The sequence below is a fragment of the Marmota monax genome, unplaced genomic scaffold (genome assembly GCF_021218885.2).
Source record: "Marmota monax isolate L192 unplaced genomic scaffold, Marmota_monax_Labrador192_F-V1.1 WCK01_AAM20220418_F8-fsc00087, whole genome shotgun sequence".
NCBI lineage: Eukaryota > Metazoa > Chordata > Mammalia > Rodentia > Sciuridae > Marmota > Marmota monax.
The window spans coordinates 6,641,454-6,655,751 of NW_026693476.1; the positions used below are offsets into that span (position 1 = coordinate 6,641,454).

At 37.5% G+C, this 14,298-nt stretch overlaps 2 protein-coding genes across 15 annotated transcripts in view; one reads left to right on the forward strand and one right to left on the reverse strand.

Annotated features, from left to right (window-relative positions):
* The window catches only part of Capza1 (capping actin protein of muscle Z-line subunit alpha 1), a 41,047-nt gene extending 31,074 nt beyond the window's left edge, over positions 1-9,973 (reverse strand). Inside the window, exons 1-2 of one of the 2 annotated variants that reach the window (XM_058583610.1) lie at positions 9,305-9,973; positions 968-1,051 (exon numbers count right to left, since the gene is read on the reverse strand). In XM_058583610.1, the coding sequence (XP_058439593.1) occupies positions 968-1,051; positions 9,305-9,343 (123 nt within the window). In that variant the 5' untranslated portion in view covers positions 9,344-9,973. The remainder of the gene's footprint in view (positions 1-967; positions 1,052-9,304) is intronic. The other variant, XM_046458263.2, reaches the window with a different exon arrangement.
* Positions 9,159-14,298, forward strand: part of St7l (suppression of tumorigenicity 7 like) — a 166,249-nt gene continuing 161,109 nt past the window's right edge. For 3 of the 13 annotated variants that reach the window (XM_046458248.2, XM_046458251.2, XM_046458252.2), the window contains exons 1-2: positions 10,023-10,257; positions 13,036-13,118. In XM_046458248.2, coding sequence (XP_046314204.1) covers positions 10,050-10,257; positions 13,036-13,118 — 291 coding nt within the window. In that variant the 5' untranslated portion in view covers positions 10,023-10,049. Of the gene's footprint in view, positions 9,279-10,019; positions 10,258-10,789; positions 10,922-12,345; positions 12,365-13,035; positions 13,119-14,298 lie in introns of those variants that run through there. The other 10 variants (XR_009228091.1, XM_046458247.2, XM_046458256.2 and 7 more) reach the window with 8 other exon arrangements.

Consider the following 14,298-nt stretch of genomic DNA (forward strand, 5'->3'; position numbering starts at 1 on the left):
AATAGGGGCTGGGGATGTGGCTCAAGCGGTAGCGTGCTCGCCTGGCATGCGTGTGGCCCGGGTTCGATCCTCAGCACCACATACAAACAAAGATGTTGTGTCCAACGAAAACTAAAAAAAATAAATAAATAAAAATTCTCTCTCCTCTCTCCAAAAAAAAAAAAAAAATTAAAAATTAAATGAATGACAAAAATAGGATTTAAAGTTAGACAAAAATAGTTCACATTTTTATAGGTAAACAAAAAAATAATTCATTTGGTCCTGGGCACTGAGATAAGTAGTAAGACAGGGACAAAAGGAGAACAGCCAAAGAAGTAAGCCAACAAATTCCCTTTTGCTTGAAAGCACTGGTTCTAAATTCTGGCTACAGATTAGAATGACTTGGGGAGATTTAAATGAACTGATACCTGGGTTCTATCTGCAGAGATTCCAAAGTAATACGTCTCTTAACAGGCAGAGTACTCATTAGTAGGGCTTGGGTAGTGAATTTTTTTTCTTTTTCTTTTTGATAGGCCTCACTAAGTTGCTGAGGCTGGTCTTGAACTTTCGACCCTCTCCTGCCTCAGCCTCCCAAGTCACTGAAATTATAGGCATGTGGCCACTACATTTGGATGGACACAAAGACTTTTAAAGCCTTCCTCAGGTGATTCTAACATGTTGTCAAGGTTGAAAACCACTACCTTCACTTAATATAAAGTAGAAAATAATCACAATGGATAGAAGAAACACTGTTCAGTAACTTGGTTTTCCAAATTCTGTATACATTACAATAGCAAAACAATTAACACAAATAATAGTCCTCAATAAGGATGTGTCAATTATTTTAAAATAACTACAATCCAAAGCAGCAAAACTGCCAAATAAGTAGTACAGATAATATATGGCACAGAACTTATAGGGAAGGAGATGATAAGGGCTGGGTTGGTGAAAGAACAGTTATAAGGAAGCCAGGCACAGAGGTGCATACCTGTAATCCCAACAACTCAGGAGGCGGAGGCAGGAAGATGGAAGGTCGAGGACAGCCCCAGCAACCTGGCAAGGTCCTAAGGAACTTAGAGAGACCTCAGCTCAAAATAAAAAATAAAAAGGGCTGTGGATGGAAATCAGTGGTAAAGTGCCCTTCGGTTCAATTTCCAGTACCAAAAAACAAAACAATACAAAAACAAAACAGAACCCTGTTTTAGAAGGAAGAGAAAGGATCTAAGCTATATTCTGCCAAGTGCTTCAGATACTTCCAGGGGCCATTACAAGAGAGTGAAATAGTAAGAACCAAAAAGGTGGGAAAATGAGTAGTAAGAACAAAAAAGATAGGAAAATATTTTTTTAAAGCGGATCAGTTTGGGTGATCAGAGGACTTACTGGGAGATAATAAAAGAGAAGGGTAGATGAGTCAGATGGCAGTAGTAAGCTAATATCAAACCTGTTTTTATTCTGTAGGTTATGGAAACCTGCTGAAACTTTCTGACTACAAAGTTCCATTAAAATAAAATAATAATAATAATAATAAAATAAATAAAATAAAAATAATAATAAAATAAAATAAATAAAATAAAAATAATAATAAAATAAAAATTTCTGTCAGTTAATAAGAAAGTACTGGCATTAGCACTAGAGCTTCTCAAAACCTGGAAATCAGACTGCTCTCTGGAATTTAACTAATGAAAAATCAAGACAAACTGTTAAAGCAACATTCATTCACTCATTCATTCAACAAAAATCTAGGCCTACTATGTTTTAGGCAATAGTTATTCATTAGCATGCTGTCCTCATGGAGCTTACATTCTAGTAGGTGGAGAGACAACAGATAACAAAAAATAACTCAAATACATAGTATGTTAGTAATAAATGTGAAAGAATAAAAGATAAGGCAAAGAAAGGGGATGCAAAATGTCAGAATTCGGAATTGAACAGGGTAACCAGATAAGTCTTCACAGAGGAGATAATTCAGGTTAAATAACTGAATGAAGTAAGTGATACAGAAGGAAGAGAACTCCAGAGAAGAGAGAAAATAAAAGACCCTTAGTGAGAATGTACGGATGGACCAGAGAGTATCAGGGTATCAGAAATGGTGGGAGATGAACTCAAGAAAAGTGGCAAAGAGGTAAAAATCCCAAGACAGATGGGCATGGTGGTATACTCCTTGTAAGGGAGTCTGAGGCAGGATGATGTCAAGCTCAAGACCAGTGTGGGCAACTTAGCAAGACCTTGTCTCAAAATAAAATAATAAAAAAGGGCTTGGAATGTGTCTCAGTGGCAGAGGTCCTGGGTTCAATCTCCAGGGTAGGAGGTGGATGTCAGGGTAATAACTTATATTCTACTGGAGGGTTGTGAGCAGGAGTGACATATTCTTACCTACATTCTAACCAGATCATTCTGGGTGCTTTCCTGAGAGGAGGTGTTGGAACAGGAGTTGGGGCAGGGAACAATAGTAAAAACAGGGAATCAGAGAAGACTTTGTAAAAATCTAGATTAAGAGATTTTAGTGGCTTCTTCAAGAGTGGTGGAATAAAGGTGTGGTGAAAAACAGTCAAATTTTGAGTTTATTTTAAAGGTGGAGCTACAAGATATGCTAATGGCCCACACACAGAGTCAGAGAAAGAACAATAAAAAATAATACCAAAGTTTTTCCCCTGAGCAACTGAGCTCAGGAGGAGGACTAGGAATCAAAGCTAGACACAGCAACTTAGTGAGACCCTGTCTCAAAAAATAAGGCTGGAAATGTGTCTCAGTGATTGAGCCCCTGCCTGGGTTCAAGCCCTGGTACCAAAAAAACAAAAACAGAAAAAAAAAAAAACTTATTAAGTAATAATTATATGCAGTTATCTCCTGAAAGCCTCAATATTTTATTTTCTATAAACGCATTCATGTTACTACACCATTAACTTGGTTGCTGTTTAAGACTATGTCATTGTATCAACAGAACTGCTTACTATCTTCACCATCTACTCCAAAGAATCAAAATAAGCAGGATCATAGGCTCCGGAAATAGTCTACTGATGTTACCCTGCTCTATTAATTATTCTACAAAGTTTACAAAGTTGGCTTTTTTTTTAACCTTAAATGTGCCTCAGTTTATCAAACTGTAAAATGAGGACAAGTAAGTATCTCTCCTACTGGTATAATACAGAGTACCTAGCACACAGAAAGTACTTAAATGTTACCTAGATACAAAACAAAGAATCCACAAGTCAAAGTTCTCTCACATTTAAAAAATCCTACCACTTTTCTTTATTGCAGTACAGTATTATACTAACTTTTTATTTATATGCTATACCCTGACTGATATTGTAGTGATATCATATGATTCACTGAACTGAACATTACATCTCATAAGACATCACCCTAAAATACATATGTAGCAAAGATAAATTTTACATACTGCTCAAAACTCATTAATATAACTGTGAAGAATTTATAATAAATCAGCTAGAATGTAGAAAGAAAGGAGAGGGTAGAGGCAGAGAGAATAATTAAGAATGTTATTAAAAATAATTCAAATAAGAAGAAGTCCCAAATAAAGACAGTGTTAGAAGAAATGTGGACAGGTCAGAGAAACTATTAAGTACAAAGCATATCTTTTTGTCTGGATATGCATAGAATAGAAAAGATACAAAAAGAATTGTTAATATTGGCTGACTTTCAGCAGAACTGGAGAAGAGGAATAAGAGGGGACTTTTAACTCACACCCTTTCCCACCACTTAAAGCATGTAATTATAGTTCTCATATGCATAAAATAAAAAGTTTTTAAAAATTAATGGAGATGGAGGAGCAGAATCTAATGACAAGAAGGAAGAATTTACAGGACTAAATACTGAATGAACAAAAGGAGAGGCTAAAGGTGTAAAAGATGATAGGAAATGTTCTACACCTCTCCACAGGAGACTCATGGTGGGATGCAGAGAAATGAAGAGTTCCAAAGGAGCAGAAAGGAAATATGATGAAGGGAGGTAACAGAGGAAGATAATAACACTACACAGATATTGAAATTTTCAAGTTAAAAATGCCCAGTCATTTGTCTTCACTATCATGACTAAATTCCCCCATCCAGAGTTTTAAATTTTGTGATCCACTTAAGGATTTGTTTGTTTTTGGCAAGGAGATGGGAAAAATTTATACACCAGACAGAGAGAGAAAAGAACAAATAATGCCTGGTCCTGTAGCATGTGTTTTTCTGAATTTATTACAGCAGGAGGAGGAAATACTTTCATTAGTTGTTTGCAAGGCTGCTGGCAAGTATATATACATAGTCATTTTGGTATCCACAAGACAAGATGGGATCTATTAGGAAAAGGCCCCCAGGGGGGTTGAATGTTCCCAGCAGTGGTATGGCACAGCACCTGTGATGGCAGCAGGTATTTATTTAGATACTGTAATGCACACAAAAAAGTATAGACACATTCCTGAAAACGATACCTAGAGATTACCAGAAACAATTTGAAGAGGGGTGTTTTATTGGGGGTACAGGCATGTGAGCTGGGGAAATACGAAAATTAACGAAGCTGTGATCTCTTTTGCATCAATAGGCTGTGTCTACACTGTGTTCTTGATGCTGTGCTAAGCACTAGATAAAAAGACATGGTCCAGTTACTAAGGAACTCAGTCTTGTTATTAGGGAAATGTAGGCAAGTAGACAATGTAAGAATCTCCTAGAACATTTTAATGTTTCAATTTTTAAAATAGAGATTTCTTTATTGGAGTTTGAAAAAGTTCATCAAACTTTGTTGGGGCGGTTTGATTCAATTCCCCCTACTTCCCTAATTTAGAAAGAAACGTGCGGCCCACTTATTTAAGTGATTTTTCCAAAACCACACATCTAGTTGTTTAAATGCACACCAGGGAGAACCCAAGTCTTCTAACACTCTAAACCATTCTTTCCACTACATCACAACACCTCACTTATAATTCCTTAAAAGGATGTCTCTATTCTGGTTTTTCATTCATGGTACGTGAAAAAAAAAAAAAAGCGTAGTGAAAAAAGCATGGGTCAGAATCATACAAACCTGGGTCTTAATTTTCTGGCTAATTATACTACTTTGTTTAGCATTAAGGCTGATTCTAATAAAATAATTTAATGCTTTATAAGAAATTATGATAACCCTGTACTCTTAACAAGGATTGTACCTGCTTAGGCTTTGTGCTCCTGACCCTCAATTTTGTAAGACATTCTATGAATACTACTCAGCAAAGCTAACTAAAAAGAAGTGAAAATAAAGAATGAAAGTACTGTAATGAGTGTGGTAGCCCAGACTACTACTCCCAGCTACTAGGGAGGCTGAGACAGAAGGCTACAAAGTTCAAGGCCAGTTTGGGTTATTAGCGAGATCCTGTATCATTAAAAAATTTTAAAAGGGCTGGGGATATAGCTCAGTAGTACAGCATTTGCCTAGCATGCATTAGATCAACCCCCAATACTACAAAAAACCTATTGCCCCCCCCCCCAACAACAACAAAAAACCCAGAATGAAAGTGTTAATGCTAATTGATGACTTGTCATAGCAAATAGCTTTAGGGCTTACTTCACTGTACAAGAGTAATGACTCCTCTAGTAAATTGAGGAGGGAATACATAATCAAGGAAACCTAGTCTAATATATTTCCATGAGCTCTATCAGAGCCCTCAATCCCTGAATCTATTTATAACATTTTTTACATCTCTACTAGTGATTTTGATAAATCTGTTTCTCAAAAGAGAGAAAAAAAAAGGCTTACAAGAGAAACTATTGTCTAAACTAAAAACATATAGATCTATTTCTCAGTTAATTTATTTTTGAAGTTATATACAAATATTCTACTAGTAAGGCTAAAGTGGGGGGGAACCCACCTTTTTTCAGCCCTAAAATTCTCTTTGCATTTGTTTAAAAAATGATGAATTGTGAAATGAAGGAAACAATGCAAAGAACCCAAGCAAGTCGTTCATTCCACATTTCAAGCTTCCTAGTTAGGGTATCTTGGTTTTGCTAAGCACTTAGAACTAAGTAACTGAAGAGTTTAAGTACCTAGAAAAGAACTCAGGATAAAGCTAAAAGCATATATTTCTGCATGTTATTACATTTTCCACTTCCTGTTTTATTTAGACAACTCATCATGACCATTTCAGGTAATAATGAAGAAGTTAAAAACCCAGCTTCTGGTGGGGCACAGTGGTGCAGGCCTGTATTCTCAAGTGACTCGGAAAGCTGAGGCAAGAGGATCCCAAGTTGGAGTCTAGCCTAGGCAACCTGGGGAGACTCTGTTTCAAAATAAAAAAATAAGAAGAGCTGAGGATGTAGCTCGGTGGTAAGGAACCACTGAGTTCAATTCCCAGTATCGAAAGAAAGAATTAACAAACCAACTTCCTCTTTATAAATGTGATGAAACCCTCAGTAGTTAGTTTTAAGAATGAATGATTTTACTAGCTTTTTTCGTAGAAATGCTTGCAAGGAAACCAGAGACCATCATTCAACAAATTTACTTAAGGGTCCATTGCTTTCATGTAACAAAAATAAAATATTAAAAATATTTTAAAAAATTAAAAAAATATATTAATAAAATATTTAAAAATAAAGTCAGCAATATTAAAACATATCTGGCATCATGGCTTAGATGTCTTAAAATAATCCAAACCAAATACAGTTGAGTCTTAGCTAAGAGGGGGAGAAAGAAGAAGAGAGGGAAGGGCAGATTTTCAACTTCCTTTAATAATTCAAAATACAAATTAAGGATGAAAATATCTTGATTTTAAAAAATCAGTTTAATAGTGCTATGGTTTGTATAAATCTTATAGGACAAAAATCTCATTATTTACAGTTTATGACTTCTAAGGCATTCATATCAACAATTCCTGTTAGAAAAATACTTTCTCAATTTTTTAAATTCAGTTAAAAGGTATCTCAAGTGTCTGGGGTTGTGGCTCAGTGGTAGAGCACTTGCCTCGCATGTGTGAGGCACTGTGTTCAATTCTCAGCAGCACGAATAAATAAATAAATAAATAAATAAATACATAAATAAATAAATAAAGGCCCATCAACAACTAAAAAAAAGGTACCTCAAGTCTAGAAGAAGGTAACAAGTTAGGAGAACTCATATAATCTTTCAGATTCATAGATATAAATAGGTTTCACCTCTGGGAATAAAAACTAACAAAATTTTAGTAACCTCAAATCATATGGATTTTTATAGTATCAGCTATAACTTAATTATACACCCTAAGGAAGACAATGTTGTTAATCTAAAAAAATCTTTAAAGTCAGGAACGGTAGAACATGCCTGTGATCCTTGGGAGACTGAGGCAGGGGATCACAAGTTCAAGGTCAGCCTCAGTAACTTATGGAGACCCTGTCTGGAGATTTTGCAAAGAGCTGTGGTTCATTGGTTAAGTGCCCTTGGGTTCAATCTCCAGTACCCCCACCAAACAAATTTACTAAAAATGAATGAAATTCAACAACACTTTTTGGCATATTTACCAATTATGGTTTGCTTATTATGCCATTATTAAAATTAAGAAACAAAAGAAGTACACCAGAAGAGGAAACTGGTCCTGGATTTGTTATAAAATCTAGGCGATTAATGTTACTGATTAACATACTTAATATCTAAAGACATTTTAATTTGCCCATTGAAATACACACATATTTTTCCAAGTTTAATTAAAAAGGCATTGCAGCCCAATGGCAAGGACAAAAATCCAACATTGGCTAAATGTTATCACTTCAACACAATAAACCTCAACGTTTATTTTTACCTAAATTCCTTGTGAAATCTTTTGTAACAATTTTTTGCTTAAAATAAATGGACCATCAGTTGAGCTACCAAATATTTTATCCCAGAATTTTCATATAATTAAAATTTATATGCACCATTAACTATTTGCCTTACAATAAACATTATTGTTTTCTTTCCAGCATTGTTTTTTCTCTAAACCTTTAACACTTATGAGAATAAATTTCCAATAAGAGAAAACCTAATGATAAAGTGTCGTTCAATTGCTTTTAAGTGTTGAGTACCTTCTTTGGCATTTCAAAATGGCATGCCATATGTAGATATAACAAATTATTCTGTAGAGAGGACTCCCAGATCATAAAGAGTTCCCCTTTTCTCTCCAATCTCTATCTAAATAATATTAATAATAAGATAAACCTGGCTAGACTTACAGAACACTCAGGGGTGCATACTTGGAACTAACAGTCACTGTTGGAAACAAAAGACACAATTCTTGTTCTATAAGGAGTTATCTGGTGAGAATATTCTAATTTCTACAAGCCTTAAAATGCTGTATTTAGTAAAAAAAAAACCCTGATAAACTTTTAAGAAAATGTGTGCATTTGTCAGTGAAATAGTTATTCTACCTCACTTGGGTCCTGCTCTTGTACTTAAAGACACTTTTAAACAAAAAAGTATATAAATTGCACACTGATAAATCCAACAATAACCCAAGACACCACCATGGGGCATCAAAGAAGGCAGATGCTTTGTCCAGACTTGATTGTGTTAACATAAGGTTTAGGCACTACGTAAAACCTTTCTGGAGTTTTTTAAAAAAATTCATTGGTTATTCTGGATTGGTTAACAAGAAGCTGAGAACTATTTTTAAATAAATTATCGTTAAGACGATGCAAGATGCAAGGGAGAGAGTCACTTAGGGGGCCGTAGGCACATGCAAACAATCATGGGAGCATCTGCAGGGAAAAGTGGTGCTCAAATTCTGAAGTCAATGCCCAGAGGCTAACACATTTGTTGTAGGTAGTTCGTTCAGCCGACAGTACAGGAGAAAATAAGTGCATGTGTAGTGAGAGGGACAATACTTGGAGACCTCTCCCAGTAGAAGTCATGACAGCAAAATCACTTCCTGAGGAAGGAGGAGCAAAAAGGGAAGTTAAGAGTCCACCCTGACCAGGAAGTGACTCGCCCTAAACTAGCCCCAAACACATCAAAAAATGGGGGGATGGGGTGAGCCCCGACAGCCTGAGGCGGTAAAATACCTGCTGCTTAATACATCGCGACATCACTATCGCCCACTCTCAAAATTACAGAAAAGAGTCCATAGTCACAGTTCAATAAGGGAAGTCTCTTCTCATACAGGAAGGTCACTGGGCTGTGCCCCAGGTCCGGGAGGAAGAGAAGAGAGTGAAGGAATGGGGAACTGGGGACACCGTGAGGCTGAGGAAAGCCCCTTAACAGGAAAGCGTCCCGACTGCAGAGAGCGCATGCCAGCACCGGAAAAGAACCTTCTTTTTCCTGGGGATACAGCCAGGCTTCCCACCGCAGCCGGGTCGGGCCCCTGTTCCCAGTCGGGGGAGGAGGTAAGAGAGAGAGGCGGACCCCTTACCTTCTCCTCATCCGACACCCGATCCTCGAAGTCGGCCATCTTGGGCTGCTCTGGCCCAGCCCGGCCGCGGGCGCGAGGCAGGCCGGGAAGGAAGCTGAGTGATGGAATCACCGCAGGGGCCGTCGGAAGGACCCGCCCGGAAACGCCGAGCAAGAGGGCGCCATATCAGCTACGCGCCGGGGGTGACGGCCTCGAGCGCCTGTGCCCCAGGAAGTCGGCTTTGCCTTCAGGAGTTTGAAGTCTATTATCTTTCTCTCTCAGTTATAGTCGTTCCCCATTCATCTAATGGATGCTGGCAGCCTGTTTCCACTGTTCTTGGTGCCTGGGCTCCTTCCGACTAAGGAGCACTTGTGATTCCTTTAAATTTTTCTGTACCGGTGATCTCCATGGCAGCAGAATCCAAAGCGCTAAGAGCTGGTCGGCCCTTGAAAAGACCGGTGGCTTTTCCAACCCCGGGAATAGGGTGAAAGGTGACCCTCATCTCGTGTGGAAGCAAAACCACTCCAGCGTGACATCTTAGTTCAGTTCCTCCAGAATAGGTGCCACTATCGGCCCTTCCCCCCCCAAGGAAAAGTTAGGCCCAGTGTTGGGTCCTGCCCGCCACCTTCCAGATCTTCTAGGTCCCGTTCCCAGGACTCAGCCTCTACCGAGGCCAACTTCAGGTCCTCCACTATCCCAGGATTCCCGACGCTCGGTTTCCTGCCCTTCTCCCCTCCCAACTCCCGGCGCCTGCCGGAGCGGCAAGATGGCGGACGGTGACGGCTGGAGTGAAGCCGCGACTGCTGCGGCATTTCCTCCTGCACCTGCTCCCGGCCTGAGCCCGCCGCTGGGCTGGAGGGAGCGGCTGCGGGCCGGGCTGGCGGGGACAGGGGCCTCGTTGTGGTTCGTGGCGGGGCTGGGGCTGCTATACGCTCTGAGGGTACCCCTGAGGCTGTGTGAGAACTTGGCAGCGGGTGAGAGGCCCAGACCTCCCAGGGACGGGCGGGGACCCAGGAGAGGTGTCTGAGGCCAACGCCAAAGGGCAGATAGGAGGAGACTGGGCTGCTCGATCCAGTGGGTTCAGTTTCTCCTGGGCCATAACCCCGCAGCTGATTGTCAAACCTGAGTTGCAGCTACCGACTCCTCCCTGGGCGTCTTAAGATCCGCCCTCTCCTGTCCTCGTTTACCCGAGGAAAAACCACCTGACAAGCTGTAAGGTTTTAGGTTGTAGGACAGAAGATATCACGACTCTCAGACTTGGATACAGAATTTATATACACTATCACCATTTGTAGTCCCTTGAAAATCGTTCCTTTGAGTCTCCAGCTGCCCAGCTAAGAGGGACCCACAGCCAGACAACAAAGGCATACATATCTGTAATACAGAGATCTCAGGAAATGCCACGGTCTTAGTCTACCATTCTTTTGTTTTAAAGTCGATCTGTTAAGAAATAGTTTTCGTAGTGTTTTGTCTTTTTTTCTTAAAGGCTTTGAGTAGTAAAACAGATCAGTAAAGGAAGAAGAGAGTGAGCTCCACAGACAGTAATGGGTTTGTTTGGTTCTTTCAACATTTGTACTGTGCTTGTTATTTAGCAGCCTGTTTCCACAGTTCTTGGTGCCTGGGCTCCTTCCTACTAAGGTACAAGGACATGTAAGAAACGTTGATCCCCATGGATTCTACAAATAACTATTCTTTCACTGTAAACAGGACGAAGTGGATGGGGCCCAGGGCATCTTACCATGTTATTACAACATTTCTTTTATTCGTGTTCTGAGTAGCAAACTCAGAACAAGATGGAAGAATTCTATTAAGTTATGACTTTGTCAGTATAATGGTTAATTTTTTCTATAGTGAGAGAAGGCAAATGTCTCTTTTGTGAGATAATGTTCTGAAATATTTTGGATATTTTAGAAGATCAGTATGATATAAATTCAGATCTAATTGATTACAAAACAAGCTGCAGAGCTAATTTGGCATCTGTAACAGGTGTATCAAGTGTTTAATGGTAGTTTGTATGCTCAGTGAAATGTTTTTCATTGTGATTATCCTTTATTTTTCTATGTATTAACTAAATACACCATTTAGATGAGAGTAATTCACTATTACAGATTTTTATTTTAAAACACAAAAAGATATACATAAAAAAGAAAAAGTATTTGAGACAGTTATTTGAATTGAAGAATTTGAATCAGGACTTCTGTAAGTCAGGTGCAGAGAGCTCTTAGTTTGTTACTTCTCTTCCTAAGCTATTTTGCCTTTTTTGCTGATTTAACTAATTTAACCAGAAACACACTGGATCTTTCCCTCTAATTTGAAACACTGGTTCATATCTAACCAAAGTAATTAGGGAGTGGTTTTAAATTTCCTTTGTGAAAGTGTGTGTTTATCTTCTTATAGATTTGCAAAAGGTCTAGTGTAAATTATGACTTAAAAGTACAGTGGTTAAGTTGGGTACAGATAGCATACACCTGTAATCCCAGCGGCTCCGGAGGCTGAGACAGGAGTTCAAAGCCAGCCTCAACAAGGGCAAAGCGCTAAGCAACTCAGTGAGACCCTATCTCTAAATGAAATACAAAATAGGGCTGGGGATGTGGCTCAGTAGTCGGGTGCCCCTACTGGTTCAATCTCTGGTATTAAGAAAAAAAAAAAAAGAAAGGAAAAGTACTTAAAGGTCTTTTGAGTATTAAGAAACAAAACAAAAACTCAGTGGTTAAAGAAAAATCGAAACAACAGTGACAACGAAAACTCAGTGGTAGGGTGCTCCTGGGTTCAATTCGTAATTTGCCCCCCCCCAAAAAAAAGCTTGTTTTCTTATTTAGATTTCATATGTGTACTAGTGATTAAATATGCTAAAATATGCTTTGAATTCTTTTTTTTTTTTTTTTTGGTATTGGGGATCTAACCCAGGAACATTTTACATGGTTTTTTATTATATTTATTTATATCCCCAACTCTTTTTATTATATTTATTTTGAGACGTGGTATCATTAAGTTGCTTAGGTTGACCTGAAACTCGTGATCCTCCTTTCTTAGCCTCCTGAGTCACTGGGATCACAGGCAATCGTCACCATGCCTGGCTAAGTATGAGTCATTCTTAAAAGCATTTTAGGTTTTGTTTTGTTTTTAGTACTAAGGATTGTACCTAGGGCCTTGTACATGCTAAGCCTTATTTTGAGTTTTTTTCTTTTTTAGCTAATGAACAGTATGAAATCCTAGCTTTATATGTGAGAATGTATTTTTTTTAAATATGTGATAGGATGGGAATTTATAGTGGTGATTTAAAAAACTACAACTTCTTCAAATGAATTTCATACTATATATTAAAACAGTTTCTGACTTAGATGGTTGGGTTAGGATTTTTCAACTTTACAATGGTGCCCATAAGGATTTAGTAGAAATTTTGAATTTTGATCTTTGCCTCGGTTAAGAGTATGCTTTTTTCAATGCTGGGCACCAACAGGGAGCTGGTCTCCTATTAAGGCAATCAGTCTAGAGGATAAACAACCAATACTCCATAGTGTACTGTGTTGCTAAGCTATGGTCTAGTCAAATCACATGTATTATGGACTTAACAATATTTTCAATTTATAGTGAGTTCTTTAGGACACAACCTCATTGTAAATCAGGAGTATCTGTACTCCATATGTCCCTCCACTCAAAGACACCTGCATATTTGTAACTTAAGTACTTAAATTTGTGTGTGTGTGTGTGTGTGTTTGTGTGTTTAACTTTTATGTTTTTTCTTTTAACAGTGACAGGATTTTTAAATTCATTGACACCCAAATTCTATGTGGCACTTACAGGGACATCTTCTTTGATATCAGGACTAATATTTGTAAGTACTTTTTATTTTTTCCATTCATGTTTTGGTATGTAGCTAAAGATCTTTTATATGGTTATAATAATTGCAAGTACTTACATATCAACATTTCAAAAATGTGTTTGGTACCTAGTAACTTAAAGTTACCTAGTCAAACAGGTTTGGAGATTGACAGTATTTATTGCATATTAAAGACATTTGTACTGTAGTCAGGAAGTGTTGGGATGGGTTACAAATTTAATGTCTAAAGGACCCAGATTAGTAATAAAAAATGAATGAAATCAGCAGAGTGTAAGAAATTCCTTATTTACTTTGAGGACTGGGAACTTGCAAAGTGCATATTCCTTCTAAAAGGAACTGAAGATAATTGTTGTCATGTAGACTTATGACTAGTACATCTTCCGGTTTTATAAATGATTTTAAGAGAAACTGGATATACAGACTTTATATAAAATCTTTCGATATTTTAATATTAACAACTTAAGTAGACTAAAATTTATGTGTCTAGAATTCAGCCTATAGTTTTTACAATCCCCAGGTTTTTATCTGTAAATGGGAAAATAATGGTATTCACAGGATTATGAGAACTAAATGAGATGAATATATAAAACTTGTAACCATGGTAGTTGACTCAATAAGTATTTAATGAATTTTGGCTATTATTCTGGGAAGTGCCCTAGTTAGAAACCTGTTTTACTTTGATTCAACTTTTCCTTTAACAAGGTATCATTTTTTAATTTAAAAATATATGTTTAAATTTTATAATATCCATTGAATCTAGTGTTTTCTAATATACATTTTGGAAAACTACTGCTACAGATACAAATCTTTTAAGTATTATGTCATGTGTGGCCCATGGATTTTTGTATTCTTTTTCTTATCTGTAGGTGGTGCTCTCCAGCTTTAGTAGAAATAATATCATTTGTATTGGACTTAAAAATAGGGACTGACACTATTTTTTTAAAGTAAATGTTAGACAAAAAAGGAATTTTTCTCTTGGTTCAGAAAAATTTGAATTCAGGAGAAAAAATATATGGTAATATAAGTCACAATTTATTGGTTGATAAGATCCACTCATAGTTAAAGCATATTTTGTCATATTCTAGCATATTTAGTTAATAGAATACATGTGAAATCTAAAATAAGAAAATAAGCTATCTTTTCTTTTTTGGTGGTATTAAGGTAGTATCGAACC